This window comes from Patiria miniata, unplaced genomic scaffold, assembly GCF_015706575.1.
Source record: "Patiria miniata isolate m_02_andy unplaced genomic scaffold, ASM1570657v1 HiC_scaffold_20, whole genome shotgun sequence".
Classification (NCBI taxonomy): Eukaryota; Metazoa; Echinodermata; class Asteroidea; order Valvatida; family Asterinidae; genus Patiria; species Patiria miniata.
The window spans coordinates 14,852,442-14,870,640 of record NW_024037059.1 but is presented as its reverse complement, the minus strand read 5'-3'; the positions used below and the strand labels follow the sequence as shown (position 1 = coordinate 14,870,640).

Genomic DNA, 18,199 nt, shown 5'->3' with positions numbered 1-18,199 from the left:
CTGAGCATCAAGTATTCCCATGGCCTACACGTACAACACACTGCATCATGTGAAGCTAAATTATAACAAGATAATAGTATATATTACTATATATCAGTATATTATGTTACTTACAGAACTGTACACTGTGTACATGCATACAGTCACAAATTGCATGCAAACCATGCAGTCTGACTGAAATAAACTGAACGGTTTTGCACTTTGCTAAGAGTTTACAAATTAATGCCGACAGTTAAAAATTAATTAAAAAAAAAAGAGAAATTGAAAGTGGAACAGAAAAAGTCTAGAAAGTTAAGCTTGCAAACAAATTTAAACCAAAAAATATCATCAAATGCCTGCAAATGACGTAATAACGTGTTGAAATGCTTTCCCCTTTAATGTTTGGCCCGTTGTGAAAAAATGTAATTGTCTATAAGGCCAAAAAAAAAATACTCGGTCTCTGGTCAGCGCGCGCATCGATTTTAATCATGCGCGTCAACCTTTTTTTTTCTTCAAATTAACACGGAAGCTACAACAGTGCCCTCTATTGCCGCGCCTCCTCAAATTTTTGTACCAAGGAGCACCAAGGAATGGGGAAATTGCACCAAGGCAAATGTTAAAGGGCACCAAGGCAAATTATGGAGGACACCAATGTATAATGAGGACACAAAAAAGCAAAATAGTACCCACCTTGTCTGTACAATACAAGCTTGAAAAAAAAATAGCCACCCAAAAAAAAAAAAAAAAAAACCGCGTCGCCGCATCAATTCCGGAACTTCAGTCTGACCAGAGACCGACTATTTTTTTTGTGGGCCTAATATTAATATTTCAAACAGTTATCACATACAATTTAAATTGCCTCAAAACATTAACATATTGAATGAATTTAAACATACATTTGTTCTATCTATCACATTCAAGAGCACTGAATCAGAAAAAGTTACACATGACTCATTATACATAATGCCACATTTGCGGAAAAAACTGCACACAAAATATTGCAATATTTACTTCACAACTGTAGAAGCATGTACCAGTTAGTATGGTTTCATATTCAAATCATCATCTTTCTTTAGACAAGTGATTTTGTTCCGCAGTTTACCCTTTGTTCTCTTTCTAAGCAAACAAAATACAAAACAATGAGATATGCAAGACAAGTATTACACACATTATCTACAGATATAAATTCTGAATCTTAAATACTTGCTGAAAATACACTATGGCTGGCCATACAACACTTTACCAGAAATTTGATATAAATAACAAACACAATGCAAAACAATGTGCTGGCTGTTCCTAGTAGTTATAATTAGGACTAAGTACAATTATTACAGTGACCAGGTTAACTCTACGCAACATGGGACGAGCTTTTTTGTTCCTTTAAATACATCAGGTCTGAATTGTGTTCTTCATCACCTATCATGTAGCTTGTATTCGTCAGCTAGAGAGGAGAATATGACCAGATGTTGGTGTGATTCTTTTGGGCTTCATAATCACATTTTGCAACTTTAATGCGGAGTTCACGCAACTTCAGTCCTGCACTGTCTGTGTTTCACTGTTAATCAATACATGTCTCCTAGCAAATGTCTATTGTAATGCAATCATATGTATCATGTGCCTGAAACTCTCTGCTCCTCAGCCAATGAAAACATCACTTATATAAACGTAGATGTACATGAATTATGTTTATAAAAAGCTATTACTTTGAATTCATGCCTGATATACATAAACATTTGTACTTGTAGCGATACTTAAGACAAGAAAACCTGAACACAGGTAAAGTCTGAAAGATATACTGGCAAGCTCAGACCTCAACCATCAAGATTATGTCTTTTCAACATTCTTTTGTAAAAGTCACAACTCCTAAAATAGTCTCACAGGTCTGTGCTGATGCTTTCTTGTGAGGTTTGAGACACCGGTCTTGATTTCTGACCTCCAGCTGGGTTACCCTTCTCCTGAGTTTCCTCAGGAGCTGATTCTGGCCTGACTTCCCCCTCCATCTCTCCAGAGGATGGCCTCTCTAACTCCTGGGAATGCCTGGACTGGGAGTCTGACCTAGAGCTGGGGGACCGCTCTCGGATCTGCTCTGCCGATCGCGACCTGGTCATTGCTGTTGCACCAATGTCATCCAGTATGAGCGGGTCATCAGTGGACCTGATTCTAAGACTTCCTGCTGAAGTCTTTCTCCCCTGATAAGGTAAGTCTCTCATTCTCACGGTGTCCTCAGAATCAAGCACAGCAGGTTTTTCAACCATTTCTGGCTGTCCTCCGTCCAAGCTGGACCTTGCCGAGTCATCCACGTCGCCCCCAGGACCTTCTATGAGAGTCTCTTTCAAATTGTCCAAGAAGGTGGTGTCTTGGCTGATCTCAGCGGCAGCGGCAGTGGCACCCAGATCTGGTTGGACAGCCTTCTCATCGGCATCATCCTCCTCTTTCTTGATCTCGGGAACCTCGTTGGAGCCCTTTTCCTCCTCTTGGACAGGCTTTGGGTCTGGTACCTCAGCGATGACTACCTTCTTGATCTCAAAGATCGGAGAGGTCACCACTTCTTTGGTCTCCATGGTTTCTGCTTTCCTCAGGGAAGCCATGAGCTGCATGTTGGTGTCCATCAGCCTCTGGGAAGCGTCTTCCAGGTCGGTGCTCGATCGAGTCACAACCAATACTCCTTTTGACCAAAAAATACAGTGACAACAAATAAACGTTAAGTCAAAAGGGAGTTTCGGATCAGTATAATGATTGGTTCGTCTCACAACCTCAAAACTCTAAGAGACAAAGCCCTTATCAACCGCAATCCTCAAGAACAAGCTGGTAAGACTGTTCTAACAATGCCTCAGACATCACTACTTTAATAATAACATGACATTCAGTCAACTGCAAAGTAAATGATTCAGATCTAGTTCACCTGTTTTGCCCTCAGACAGGTGCTTGCAAAACAGCGCCAAAAGAACATCCAAGTCGTCTTCCTCACTGGATCCAAACAGGTCACCTGACCACATGGACCTGCAAACAAAAGAAATATCAGATCCATGGAAATCAGACTCTTGCTTCAAGAAATATTTACTTGTCTGAAGATGAAATTTCATCGATTGTCACTTTGTTAGGATGTTAGAACTAGCAAGCAAGGAATGTAACAGTTCATTTGCACAACTTGTGAGTTGACTTGCGACTAGCTGACTTGTGGTGGATTTGTGAACCATTCCAAGTACCTCGATTATAAACCCTTGGGAGCTGATGCTTGAATTTGGCAATGGATATAACAAGCAGGAACAAATATTTATTGGTATAAGGTGAGTTTTACCTGTAGACGTGCAGCAGTCTAAGAGCAAGACGTAGCTGTCTATTCCCAAGATGTTCAGCCAGAGTTCTCAGCGCCGTCTCTGGTGACATCCTAGAGGTATCTACCTCAGGAGACAAGGAAGCCTGGCCACTCTCGAGCTCCTCAGAGGCCTGGATCAGCTCCTCCTTGGCTGCTGAGACGTCTTGGGAATAATCAGTCACCTGGTTGCATAGAAAAAAAAAGGAAAAAGGACTACTACATGTTCTTATATTACAATTAACTAATGAAAACGAGGGGTGTGTTCCAATGTCAGCGTGAATGTTAGAAAGGCCCCCGTAAATGTGCCTACCCCAAGGGGAAACGATAATGTCATTGAAAACCTGTCGTCAATATGGCGATGCCCAGTACTACAAGTGTAAGTGTTTGGGTAGCGGCTTTTAAAATCATTGAAAACAATTATCTATTCGATTTCTATTGATATATGCATTTACATATTTCTACTTAATTGTCCATTTTGTTCTCACTGTTCTTCTTTGTCACATTAAAGCTACAGTCCATCATTTGCAGTCATCCGAAATTATTGGCGTAATTATTGTTAAAAACATACTAGGTTGAAAGATAGTAAGGGGACTAAACCCCCTGTGAAATTGTTCTTTCTGGCAAGCTGTCATTTTGAAGTAATCAACGAAAGAAGGCCTTTCCAACGGTGCGTCTTAAGACGCACCGTAGGAAAATATAAATTAGTAGTTCGTTTTGTTATTCGGCGAAGCGCGCGCAAGCATTGGCACGACGCACACGCACGCGCGGTTGCTATAATTCGTCGGATCAGTGCGCCACATCGCGTATAGCTGCAATCGGCTCAGTGAGAACGCGTCTCGGACGCTGAATTCAAGCAATTCAAAACATCATTCAGCAACTTTTGATTTGAAATTGAGATCTTAGAATGCTGTTTTTCTCGGAATATACAGCTGAAGCTGAGCTGAAACTTCATCAGGTTAGTTGTTAGTACCCTTCTTTAGATTTTGAGCACTTTTGTTGCTTCAAACGAACAAAATGCACGAAATACAAATGATGGACTATATCTTTAAGTGTTTTTCATGATTGTATCATTTATATTTTTGAAGGTATGGAAACAAATGTTCTGAATAATCTAATCTAATCCAATTTACCCGTGGCTGGAGCTGAAATTTTGCCATTGGTACTTAGAGTAGCCGGGGAGTTTTGATGTAGAAAATGATGAATTTCAGCTGCATGACTTTTACTGTATGTGACTCCTCATTTTTGAAAACATTATCGAAGAACTTGGTAAGATTGTTGCCCGTTGTTGTTAATGTTTATCAATATTGTTGGCGGACAATTGGCCCCCTTGTTCGCACCTTGCCAGCCTTTACTCTTCTCAAGGTTTGTCCAATCTGCAGTGCTTACCTTTAGCGCCTGACGAGCAGCATTCAGAGTCTGTATCAGCTTGCAATAGCTGTCAAACAACATGCGTAACTGGAAGTACAGACGGTACAGTCGACGACACAGCTCAATTTGCTACCAAACAGAAAAAAAAACACAGAAGTTGGCTTAAATTTACAGAAACAAGCACTTCAGAAAGTTCTCCATAACAAAAAATTAAATTTGACACAATTTTGGTAACTTTGTTAAATCAAAAAAGAAACATGGTATGTATAGCAATGTTTGATTGAATATGTGAGCTAAGCAGCTTTCTTACAATATGTTTGAAGTTCAGCATGGCATAATGGGGCTCCGACTATGCAGGTGAAACCCTATAGTCATCATGACTAAAAATGCAGTCACTCAAATGGAATAAAACATTTGGACGGCTCAGGTTTAGACAAGAAAGAACCTATCATGACATCATATTAAATGCAAAATCACAGTAATGATCATAGATTTAAGAATCTATGCTTCCATAAAAAAGGGCAAAAAATTTAAAACATGTAAATACAGCGTGTGTCAATAAAAACGCAGGATTCAAAGCGATTTTTTTTCTGAGAAAATTATGCTACTGGTGTGCCTAATTTGATAAGGATTTGATTGTCCATAATTTCATCTTTGACAAGATTTTTTTTTGGTGGAATTTGGACTTTTGGTTCAAAAGTTATGACAAGTTTTGTGAAGCCCTTCTGAAGCGGGTTGGTCTGATTCAATGACCTTAACACAACGACCAGTTATGTACAATGCAGGTATGCATTGAAGACAATTAAACCAGAACAAAACTTTCTTTGAAACAACTGATGATAAGTATCACTTAAATTTAATAACTGGACTATCATTGTTTCAAAGCATCATGAATTATTGACTAATAACATTGATTGTGGACTAAAGGATTATGTAAGCCTAATCCTGCCACACGTGTCCTTCTTTGTGATCCATAAATACTTTCACCTGTACTGAATTCAAACCTTTCATTAGGTATGTGTGATTTCACAAATCAGACCAGCTTGGAATTTATAACCCTTCTTCAATGTACTCTATCTCTGGACAGGATTGTCCAAATGAGATGGGATAAAAAGCATAGTGAAGAGAAGGAAAGGTACTTTGAAAAGAGGGTTAACATTATGATGAATAGGGGTGGTTTATATTCTTAATATTTTTGTTTCTAATCCTGCGTTTTTATTGACACACGCTGTAGATCAGGTTCTCAAAACTGGCTTCCTTCCATCATACCTTTCCAATCTTTCATTAAAAAAAACCGACTTTAACAATTAAATGTAATGATATAATTTCAATAACATTCACAGGGAAACATTGATCAGATATAAACAGCTACAAGTGAAATACTTTTCAAAACATGTACAAATTGTACGTCCTGAACTACTCACTATCACTGCTATGAAAACTACAATTAATGATAGCAACATTGAAATGAACTCGAAGCTCCTGACCAAATAAAAATGTCCCAAATAAAAATGTCTCAAAAATGCAACAAAATTGTTACCGAAAGCATAACCAAACTATCTTCCAAATAAAATGCTACAATGTAGTCATGCCGAAACTGTGAAACCAAAGGATGCAATTTTGCATTCAAAATGAACACAGAAACAGAGACGATTTATTAGCGTGACCGCCTCTTAAAAATCGCCTCTTGCATTCTGATGAGAAAATGACATCCAGGGGTTGCACATTGTAATGATATTGAAATATCAAATTTGGTACGCAAGCAAGGCAAGCACAATGGTACTGGAAGGATTACTGGAGGATAGATGCTACAAACAAACTACCAACGAGTCAAAATCATAAATAGGCTCAGTCCGAATCACTTGGCTGTACAGTGGAACGTCGCTATACCGAACACCGCTATACCGAACATTCGGCTATACCGAACATCAACCTTGGCTCCCAAATTTTTGTGTACAAAACGTGACGAACATTGTTGTTAGAAATGTCAACAGAAGAGCGACAAATGGCTATTATTTCCCCAACGAATAGTAGGAAAAAGCCACCCATGTAAGCTCAAAAACTGTGTACATGTAATTACATGATTCAATAGTCACACGTGTTCGAAGTCGTCTTTCAGTAACTACCAGGGCTAACTTGGTGAAGTTCTGCTACGGAATTGGAAATATTAATAGACACGTTTTTCGACACCGCGCGTGTTTGTATGCAACTACACAATAACAATGATCAAAAGAGGGCAACACTAAAAATGTGTGAAAATCGCTATACCGAACAATCGATATTACAAACAATTTCTGTGGATCCCACGATGTTCGTTAAAGCGGCGTTCCACTGTATTTAACACGCGCACCTAAGGAAGCCATTGGCTAGCGGCTGCAGCCACTTTCCATAGACTTGTGCGTTATTGCCAGCCGTAGCCCAGTGATTCGGACAAGCCTGAGCTTGATGTCAGATGGGTATAAGATTTGGTATAAGATTTGGTATGGATAGATGGGCGCTCAACTTTTGAATCTTAGCCTTGCTGCAAATGGATGGATGGGCCAAGGCTTGGGGAACAAATGAATCTGTAAAACTCTGTCTTTCGAAGCCATTGATACCAGCAGAGTTCAAACTCTTGAAAGCATGGAATGGAATGGGAAGATACATCGATGAGGAATGACAGATCTGTATGTACTTACGGTGTTAATATGAGTCATTTCCTGCCCCAGTGGGATAGAGTGTGTCAGTAGATCAGGATAAAATGTTACTTGGTTAGTACAAAACTCATGCTTAAAGTCTGGTTACGTGGAAGTCAAAGGATGTTTAGTACTGCTGAATAACCATTATCATTAATGACATTTTAATGATGGGTTTATAATATGCTGGTATAAGTTTCGAACCAGTAAACCCGACCCTACCGAACAATTGGTTTAGGGTAAGACACCTGCACCTGTGAGAAAGACGTTTTGGGTTAACTTGTGTGATTTTTTCCACAAGTTCTTAGAAAACATTGAGTTACAGTGCCTATAATATTACAAGAACCCAATATAAAAATGTACATCTGCCAAATGCTATTATGCAAATGAGATATTTTTGTTATTGTTTCTGATGACAAATGCTATTTTCAAATGCTACTAACCTTAACAGTGTCCAGTTGATACAATAAGCCAGTTCAGTATTTCAACTGCGCATGCCCACAATGATATGGGTTACAGGTCATTCAGGATAATCGAACGCTCATCGAAGACGCATGAACGCGCGAGTAGACAGTTGCATGATGCTAGTGCGTTAAAAAGGTTGTGGAATGCTGAAAGTCGTTTTGTTTTTTATATTTTTTTATTGTAGAGTAGACCCATATATATCATAATGACAAACACCCATTCTTTTGTAATGTGCGTTTATATGTTTTATAAAACTGAAATTCATCGAGTAATTTGATGGTCGGCGAGCGCATAATTGAAATCAACAGTCGTCGGGTTCTTCGTAAAATCAGAAAAATCGTGACGTAATTGACAGGACTCGTTTATACTACGCTGCATAGGGAGTCCTGTCTATTACGTCACGATTTACTATGTTTTGTTTGCTGCCCCCAACGACGACTTTTACACAAATTGCACGTTCGGGTCGAAACAGGACCTGAGAAACAGCTCTCAAAAGTACCTTTTGTATTCATTTCATGACAGACACAATAGTCGTATTTATTTCATCACACCTTAGGCTACATATACCCGAAAAATGACGGATATGTCTTCGAGCATTCCACAACCTCTTTAATTACGAGCACATGGGCATTCGCAAAGCATCGCGTCAGCGAATTTATCCTGAATGACTTTTGACCTGGAATACTTCACCGAGATACTGAACTGGCTTATTCTTGGGTAAAAATTCAAATTCGGCTTCGGCAGGTAAATTTCTTTTAACTTAATTCTGGATAGTGGGGGAATGTTAATTTTTTTTATGAGGCACTTACCAGATTAGAATTGGGCCTATGATAATCAGACCTAATACAGAGTGTTAAAACTTCAAATATAATCAGCCTTAGCGTAGGGTTTATTCTTACCTGTTCATCCCCTGTTGGTCCAGACATATCCTATACACAAAATAAGTGGAAAAAAAACAGTCATCAAAACTTTAGGGTTTTTAGTATCTATAAAAATATGAAACACCTGATAAAGGTTTTGGCGTAATACAAGCTGTTTCAAAGACTATGTTCAGGTTTTGAGTGCTTAAACGTCAGTTATTTGTTTCAACAATATTTATATTTTACTCGAAACTAGGTGTTTAGAAGTCTAAAAAGTGCAAAAAAAATCCTGTATGTTGGGTAAACAATTGATACAAGCAACCAATAACTTTCTTGAAATGAAGCCTTTTGAAGAACAATTTACCGCCTCATGATACCAATAACAATATATGACAAGTTTGTAATAAATGGTGACAACTTACCTGAGCTCCTAGACTCTGCATTTTTAGTGATGCCTTGATGGAATCCAAACACTACAAGAAGAAATACAAGTTGTTATTGCATACAAATTTATCAATATTTTTGTGTTTTCCCCCAACAAATCTTGATGTTGCTTAAACAGAACAAGATGTACCCTAAGCAAGGTATACCGAGGGGAAATTTGCTTTAGAAGTTTAAATAAATAAAAAATGTTACATAACATGGTCATACATGTATATCTGCACAAATAACTTCAGATGAAAGGTTCAAATCCAGCACACGTAAGCCAAAGAATTTTCTCACAAAGTCACAGAAATTATTGAGAATACAGTAAACTCCGGCTAAACCGACATCGTACAACTCGTCAAATCGCTCAAGTCGGCCGTCTGACTAAAGTCCAGATTGTCCGTAATGCATTTCCACTGAATTTTTAATTTCTAAGTTGGCTTTTATAAGTCACCATTTCGCTCAAGTCGTCGTGTTACTCTCTCTCTCCTTTCCATAAAAAGCATTACAAAATCCTTTGTGTAAGTCGGCATTCAACAAATCACGCATTGGCATCGACTTCCTGTACTGCGGTTGGCAAAGTGTCGAGTGAAAAGTGGTTTGGCACGGCCCGTGATCGCTGCATGCATCGGTGTCGAAAAACGGTGTCCTACTGCATACATCGCATATGCATCGTGAGCATATCAATACCAGTACCCCCTCTAGGCTGTACGCATGCGCTCTGTCCATTTTGGGGTTCGTCTTATTGAATGACTGCTGCGGTCAATGCGTGCGTGGTATATACCAGATCACGCACGTATTTAATTTGTTACTGTGCATGTACATATGTATCGTGGTCTCCACTATCAATACCCCAAACATGATGATACAATTCAAGGATTAATTTGCTGGATTCAACTCAAGCATTAAGGAGATAATCCAGGGTAAATCGAAGCCAATTAGTGCAATGAATCATGTGTGCAAAAGACCGTTCATGTAAGTCGGCAAAATGACGACTTACAGCAGATATCGCCATTCGCGTAAGTCGTCACAAATTCTTGGGTCCCGAGAGTGCCGGTTTAGCCGGAGTTTACTGTATGCCGTAAGTAACTGGGTTAGAAAAAATTACATCCCAAGGAATTCAACTGACCTCAACCGTCAGATCTCTCTTGGAGATGTAAGTGTCATAGTGTTCATGCAGCTCAATCACACAGTACTTGTGTCTCTCTAGCAGTCGGCAAGCCACCAGCGTCTCAGTGTCAATGTAGACATAGGGGCACTCGGCGTGGGTAGTCAGGAGATCTAGGGTACTGAGTGAGATGTGTTAAGGAGAGACAGGGTACCAGATGCTAGTCTAGAGTGCCGACATCGAAGGACATTTGGAACCCGTATTGCCTCTCAAAAGTCAAACACCAAGGACATGCATTAATCAACAAAGTGTCCTTCACATGATTTCGACATAACTTATAAAGAGCGCCCTCTTTCAATCGTGTATGGAGTCTAAAGAAACCAATCCAATTTCATGAGCTGTGAGAACATTGGTGTGCGGTTACCAACTTTGTATTTATTAACATAGCATGTGCTGGTTTAATGGAGCCGGGTAGAAACACTGCTTAGCATAATACAGATGGTAAGCAAAAACCTGCTGAGCGCCAGTGATTAAAATTACATAAAATGTAGGCAGGTTACCATTTAAGCTAAGCACATATATTCTATGCTTAACAAATTTCCATGGAACGCATCTCTATGAAATTAGTCCAAGAATAATCAAAAATGCAAGACTTTTTTTTACAAAGGATATGGAATTGAAGAGCAATATCTCTGAGTTTGTCCCCGAGATAGTTGCAAGCCTCCCTGGTGAGGTTACAGAAACGTTGCTGCATGACCTTGTAGAGCTGCGTGAAGACATGGAACGTGTTGACGGCGCAGCGGCCGCTCAGGTCCCGCATGACGTTGTCGACGTGGGCCCGCCAGGCCTCTTCCACTTCGTCCACGGGGATGTACAGGAAGGAGGAGGAGTGGGTGGTTGTCAGGGCAACGGGGGAATTGGCGATGCTGTCGAGATCGCTGGTGCTACTGTATGTCAGAAACGAAAGTAGAAGTGACATCATTTTGGGTTAATCATATGTTTTTGTAGTCTGAGTATCACCCGTTATCGACGGAGCCCAGACTCCTGTCTAAACGTCTGATATATCAAAGCATGCAGATTTATGCGATCTCGCGCCTCAGCCAATCGGAGTCGACTTTACTAAATCGTGACGTCATTTCATTCCCAAATCAGGACTAAACGTTTGGTTGGTCAATTCGCAGAATGCAGTGTTTTGTAATGCAACAACAGCCGGGTGCGTTATCGCGTAACATGATACAGAGTGCGTGACGCAGGGCTTTTTAATCCATTGTCTATAACGCGCAACGGGTGAATGACCGAAGACCCGATATAGAAAGCGCCCGCTGATTGGTCAAAATCTAGGAGGTCAAGAGGCGGGGTCTTGCCTAATTAATCAGCGAATCTGCTCACATATCATAGACCCATGGCATTCGCCATGGGTCTATTACATAGACTAATGATTTTGATAGTCACCCATAAAACAGCCGTCAGTAACTTTGGCTGCTTCCATAGATGCATGTGTTATTGTAAGTCCTAGCCACATAAATCAGACGCGGCTTTAGAATGGTGGCTGTACCTTGCATTGGATGGTGTCGGACTGCTTCTGTTGTCCATTGGATCCAAGGCTGGTCCCGCGTCTGCCGAGTACAGATTGCGCATGCTGGAGGCCGCATCCAGACTGGCTGAATTCTCTTCGGCACCAGGCAGATCCGAGTTCTGAAAAGAAACGGCAAGATAGCTCACTTAAAAGTGATCCAATAAACAGTAATAGAGATACTATAAAACTTGGACATGGTAATGTGGGAACATTCAGAGAGGACAAACATTTGGTAGGATAAAACAGCTTGAGCTGCTTGCTGCTTAAGCACAGAAACGCGTTAAACACAGAAAATGTTTGCTTAGCAACTACAGGTTGTAGTTGCTTAAGCACAGAAACGCGTTAAACACAGAAAATGTTTGCTTAGCAACTACAGGTTACCGGCTAAAATGTCATGCCATGTATGTTACTTGTGACTGGTACTCAGCTGGTACTACAGGTTGTAGTTGCTTAATTAAGCACAGAAACGCGTTAAACACAGAAAAAGTTTGCTTAGCAAACACAGGTTACCGACCAAAATGTCATGGTATGTATGTTACTTGTCACTGGTACCCAGCTGATTGCTGCTTAGCATATATGATCGCTAAGCACAATTTTCTGCAGATCCGTGAAATTGGGCCCAGGTTTTAGCGGCACTCAAGCCTGACGTGAATATGCTTACCTCATCATCTGAGGACTCATCTTTGATGTCCTCACTGTCAGGGTTAGGGTTGTTGGTAGGGTCCATCTCCTCCAAGGACATGCGGCTGTGGTACCAGTTGAACTTGAAACCCTTCTCATCCTAAAAGACCGGTGAAAAATCTTCAATCATTCACAGTTATGACATGTTAATTTATTGGAAACAAGAAAACCTCCCTTAGCTACAGGGTGAGTAAAAAAAAGTGGAACCCAAACCCCCAAAAGTGTATTTCATATTTAAAAAATATGTAGCACCAAAAATAATAATGACTGGAAAGCCAAGTTCAAAAGCTAGTTTTAGATGGAAAAAATTAATGAAATTGCTAAGTCCGTTCAAAGAATATCACCATTTAAACGCAATGACCCTAAAACCTGTCTCGTCCAAAAAAATCAATTTATTGTGTGTTTTGACTGTTTGGAACAACAAAGAAAATGACACAGAATACTTGTTTCAACAACTGTCACCAACTGTAGCACACAATATTTTGATTAACAACCCCGGTTAGGCAAACAATATGATTTATAAAATTGACTTTTTTAAAAGACGGGCCTTCAAAAGGACTTTGTTGCATATTGTTAACGTTTAAACTCAGATTTCATCGCTGGTGATGTTTGAAGACAATTGTGACGACGATTGTTGAAATCGCATATTTTGGACGAGACAGGTTTTAGGGTCATTGTGTTCAAATGGTCATATTTTTTAAACGGATTGACCAATTTCAGTAATTGTATTCATCCAAAAGTAGCTTATGAAATTTGCTTTCCAGTCATTATTATTATTGGTGCTAAATGTTTTTTTTAAATATGAAATATAATTTTTGGGGTTTGGGTTCCGCTTTTTTGGACTCACCCTGTATGATTGGCACTGAAGTCATTTTATTCTAAGTCGAACATGTATACTGAATAATAGGTGGTATAGAAGGGTTAAAGCCTGAGTAAAAGACGTAGCAGTTCATGCACTTGGGATTTTGATTATGGATAGTAGATTGAGCCTCGTAAGACTGAAATCAACACTAGCTCTGTCTGCCTCCCTCCTCCCACCACCCCCAAAACTCACCCCCACCCACACCCCACAACTTACCCCTTGTTCCCCTTCCTCCCCTTCCAAGAAATCAAAGACTTTAAGCAGCGGGATGTCGCCTCCTTCCTCCTGCTTGCTGTCAGAGTTCATGGCGTCCACCAGGGAGGTGGATTCTGAGGAGGAGCAGAGACTGTTCTGTCGCTCCTGGGTGATGTCACTGGTGGAACTGAATATCACCTGAAGAGGGACCAAAACAAATATGAACTAGAAATGTGTTTGTGTACAAACACAAGCTGTTTCGGATATTTGAAATACTCTGTGCACATGATGAACAATTAGTGACGTCGCTACAAATGTCATCTATAACAGCACATTACATGTACATATCAAGTTGCAACCAAATCCAGCATATAGTTCTGTAGATATAGGCCTTTAATAGAAAAGTGCCCCTTTAATGGATGTCACATGGCATTTGATGATGTCGTCACTTGAATTTTCATCTGTAGTGTAACACATCCAGGTATGGGTACATATCATGTAACAATCCAATCAGACCTATGGTTCTGTAAATAGAGGCCTTAGAAAATGCCCTTTTAATGCGACGTCACATGAAATGGTGATGACGTCTTGATGAAGTTACTTCAATTTCCATCTGTAACACATCATCAGGGACCGTCAAGTCTAAAGTCAATCAGACATATGAAAGTGCCAAGGAGTATGGTTTGAAGAAAAACGTGTACAAAACCTATGGGGAAAATATGCATCTTTAATGTGACGTAACATGACACCTGATGACATCAAGATCACGAATTTCTTCCACGACCATCTGTGGGTGGTAGTCAAAGTGTGTACCAAGTCTAACGTCGATCGGATTTACGAAAAAAGGCCAACGTGGAGTGTCAAAGGTCACGCGTTGGAAGTACTACAGGAAGAGGATACGCCACTCTGGAACCACCACAAATGAATTTGGCATAAGAATTCACTGTGAAAGAAGAAGACACTTTAATGATGAAGGAATAACTGCTCAACTCACCGATGGGCTTCTGGGTAGCCCAACCTTCTGGCCCAGCGCGTTGAGTACGTTGACCAGTCTCTCTCTGGTCCGACGCATGGACAGCTGGGGTTTACGCCAGGCTGATGGGACTATGCTCTGATTGGCTGAGGCTGAATTGCCGTTGGATGCGCCACCTGTTAAGTGGGAGACCTACAGGTGGAATGAATAGGGGAAAAAACAGGGATCTGTTTGTAAATGACCGAGGAACAAAAGTCCAGCTGTCTCCAATTTCAATTTTCTTTAATGCATGCATCTTGCACAAAAAACCATCGAGTGTGGTTTGAAGGCTTCAAAATAGCATGATACCACCTCAGTGATTGCTAAGAGTGTGGCTGTAGGAGTGGGTCTATATTCTGAATAGTATAACAGAATCTTGACAGTGCAATTAAAGAGTCCCCGTATGGCTCCCAGAGGCTGACACAGTCAACACAGTGGGATATCATTAACAATGTACGTCGCCAGTCCATTATTCCTAGATCACACACTGAAAAGATACAGACCATACAGATTGGAGAGATGTTTTTTTTTTACCTCGGTTGGTTCGGTGCTCATACTACTGTCATCACTGCTCTGTGTGCTGGCAGCTGACTCATCACTGAAGGATGTGGTTATGGTAAGCATGGAGGGAAACTTGCGACGAATTACTGGCGTCTACAAAACACACAAAGATAACACAGGAGATCTACCAAAAATCAGTACTGAATAAATTGTACAAATTAAAAGGCCAAAATTGTAACGAATTCTTATCAAAGGCAGTTTCTTTCTCATTGTAGAAAAAATTACCTTTTTAAAAGACAAAGTCTTCTCCAGAATTTTGGGAGTAATCATATCAATTTCGGGGGTTAAATATCTTGTCTACAAGCTGTTCCAAAAGACCATTTTTCATGGGATTTAGTGAAAGTGATTTAAATTAAGTTTGCAAAAGTAATTCAGTTTAGCCTCCTTCCATAACAAAACTATTAGTTTTACAACTCAGGCACTCTTTTCAAAATTGTTCAGTGAATGAAATAGATGAAACTAGCTTTGAAAACAATTTTTTGAAAGCTCAGAAGTTTTGATTTCAAATGGTAAACCTCCGACATGCAATGTTGTGCACCACAGGTTGAAGTGAAATACAAACTTGTACATGCACAGATGTTATTTGAATCACACACACTGCATGCTTGTGGTAATATTGCTACAGAATACTCTAGCGTAAGAAAACCAGCAATATTTCAAAGGCTTGTTAATGAAACAATGGATTCCAACAATCATAGTGCACGCGGCTACTCACAAATGGTTCTGAAAAAAAAAGGTCAATATTACGCGCTGTTCCAATCGGAAATGTAAAGAGCATTTGTGTTAACTCTTGTTTTGGAAAAGTCAACTGCTCTAAAATGGGGGGTGGGGGGAGGTGGGGTTGGGGGTGGGGGTGGGGCTGGGGGTGGGGGTGGTGGAGGGGCAAGTGGATTGGAGGGCTTTGCAAATATCCACACATTGTTGTTATCAAACCATGATACACCCATGTCACATAGCAAAACTGATGTTAGTTGAGGAATCTCACAATTGCAAACATTAACGCAGTGCACCGTGAACAATGTACCAACATGCAATACAACAGCATGAATTCAATGATCGTCTACTCGTCCGTGTTAGAATCTACAGTACGGTGGAACGCCGCTATAACAAACATCGCGGGATCCACAGAAAATGTTCGTAATAGTGATCGTTCGGTATAGCGATTTTAAGCTGCTGGTGCTCCGGTACTCACTTTTCAATAAATAGCGCCCTTTTGAACTTTACCAGGCACGCCCTGGTAGTTACTGAAAGCCAACTTCGAACACGTGCTGACTATTGAATTATGTAATTACACAGTTTTGAGCTTACTACCTACATCAATGGGTGGCTTTCCCCTTCTATGCCTTGGGGAAATAATAGCCACTTGTCGCTCTTCTGTTGTCGGTTTTCAACAACAATGTTCGATTGGTTTTGAACACAAAAATCGGGAGCCAAGGACGATGTTCGGTATAGCCAAATGTTCGGTATAGCCAAATGTTCGGTATAGCCGAATGTTCGGTAGAGCGGTGTTCGGTATAGCGACGTTCCACTGTATTAGGTGAATGATACACATTTGGACAAGCAGTAACAATTTCCATTCCAATTTACAAAGAACAACCCTTTCACAGTTTAGTGGAATTCAGAATTTTTCACTCAGGTTTTGCCTTTACCGCGGAAGAAATGTGTAAAATCATTAAAACATATACATAGTCTCTCTTCCAACATATATCTGAATGCTGTTTCGGAGGTAAGTTAAGCTAAACCCTGCCTTCTCTGGTGAGCAAAGATTCCATTAAGAAAAGCAGTGTGCAACCAGTGAAATATAAGTGCCCTTCTTTGACATCAGATGAAGATAACATAAATAAACTGATTGTACAGAGCCCATAAAGATGTGTTATGGAACAAACTGAACTGCACAGATATTGACAACTAAACAAAATGAAAAGTTCTTGAGGCAAAACAAAACCAAAGCACCAACGCTGAATGACACCTTCAATAAATAAATACAAAATATTTTCAAACTTTACTCTCTACAAACTTAGGTACATCTAAAAACAAAAATCATAAAAGCAAAGATGATGGTTTTTCTACAGCAGACAATGTCATGGATGAACCATCCCTGACAAAATGTGGGAAAGCTAAAAGGTTCAAAATGAGACTAAAGTTGTAATAATAACTAACCCAAATAATAGTTTGACTATGGTGTTTTTCCTAACGATGATTTTCCCGGCCAGTTTATCCAGATTTGATGGTAACTATTCTAGCTTGCATTGATCTTAATAACATGATATGTAAGATGAATATCAAACGGTTATGAATAATAAGTGGTTCATGAATATGCATGACTGTTGAATATATGCATATGAAATGAGCTGAACTGCAGCACCACCATTCTTTTTCAATCATGTACTGTGTGGTGGTCTTTTACCTTGTACGTGTAGGAGGAATCATAAAAGTACTGTCCAGCACAGTCCCACAATTCAAAATAAAACAATGGAATTAAAATAACTTTTCATATGGGGGGAGAGAAAATTGTTGAATTTTGAATTTATTTTAAAAAAAAAGGGGGGGGGGGATAGCTGTTGTTTTCTACATACAAATTTGAAGAAGTTTGTTTCTTGACACTTACATGTTGAAATGATGGCATGACAAAAAAGTTTGAACCTGTTTAACCATTAGTACTTGAACTGCCCCGAAGTGCCCTGCCTGTTAGTCCTTATACCGCCCTGAACTGCCCAAGCATGCTAGATTTATGGTTACATCAAGGTCTACATACAATGCTGTATACTGTAATACAAGTGCTAAAGGGTTAATCTACATTTGGTTTATCGGTTAACAGAAAGGGGAGGTTACATTGAAAAAAAAAAGAACTCCAATGACAATTCGGGCGATTCACAATGCAGTGCACCACCAAGAGTTTGCCATGGAGAGTTCATTTTTCAAGTTTACGGTCGACAAAACATGGCCTATTTGAACGAGTGTCAGTAGAAAACTTGAGCTAATTTGTTATAGATTGGGGCATACCGTTCTGCCGCCTTACAAAAAACTCCATATTGATAAAAAGAAAAGAAAAGGGCAAACATATATTCGAATCATACTTGTACAAACTTTCTGGCCGGAAAAATTAACAATTTCA

At 39.8% G+C, this 18,199-nt stretch overlaps 1 protein-coding gene across 3 annotated transcripts in view; it reads right to left on the bottom strand.

Moving 5' to 3' along the window:
* Positions 1-881: 881 nt before the first annotated feature.
* Positions 882-18,199, bottom strand: part of LOC119727509 (protein furry homolog-like) — a 64,143-nt gene continuing 46,825 nt past the window's right edge. For 2 of the 3 annotated variants that reach the window (XM_038199404.1, XM_038199406.1), the window contains 14 exons: positions 15,058-15,177; positions 14,506-14,676; positions 13,533-13,709; positions 12,435-12,554; positions 11,753-11,892; positions 10,870-11,144; positions 10,219-10,382; positions 9,086-9,136; positions 8,703-8,732; positions 7,342-7,362; positions 4,682-4,792; positions 3,278-3,477; positions 2,882-2,979; positions 882-2,644 (listed from right to left, as the gene is read on the bottom strand). In XM_038199404.1, coding sequence (XP_038055332.1) covers positions 1,854-2,644; positions 2,882-2,979; positions 3,278-3,477; positions 4,682-4,792; positions 7,342-7,362; positions 8,703-8,732; positions 9,086-9,136; positions 10,219-10,382; positions 10,870-11,144; positions 11,753-11,892; positions 12,435-12,554; positions 13,533-13,709; positions 14,506-14,676; positions 15,058-15,177 — 2,469 coding nt within the window. In that variant the 3' untranslated portion in view covers positions 882-1,853. The remainder of the gene's footprint in view (positions 2,645-2,881; positions 2,980-3,277; positions 3,478-4,681; positions 4,793-7,341; positions 7,363-8,702; positions 8,733-9,085; positions 9,137-10,218; positions 10,383-10,869; positions 11,145-11,752; positions 11,893-12,434; positions 12,555-13,532; positions 13,710-14,505; positions 14,677-15,057; positions 15,178-18,199) is intronic. The other variant, XM_038199405.1, reaches the window with a different exon arrangement.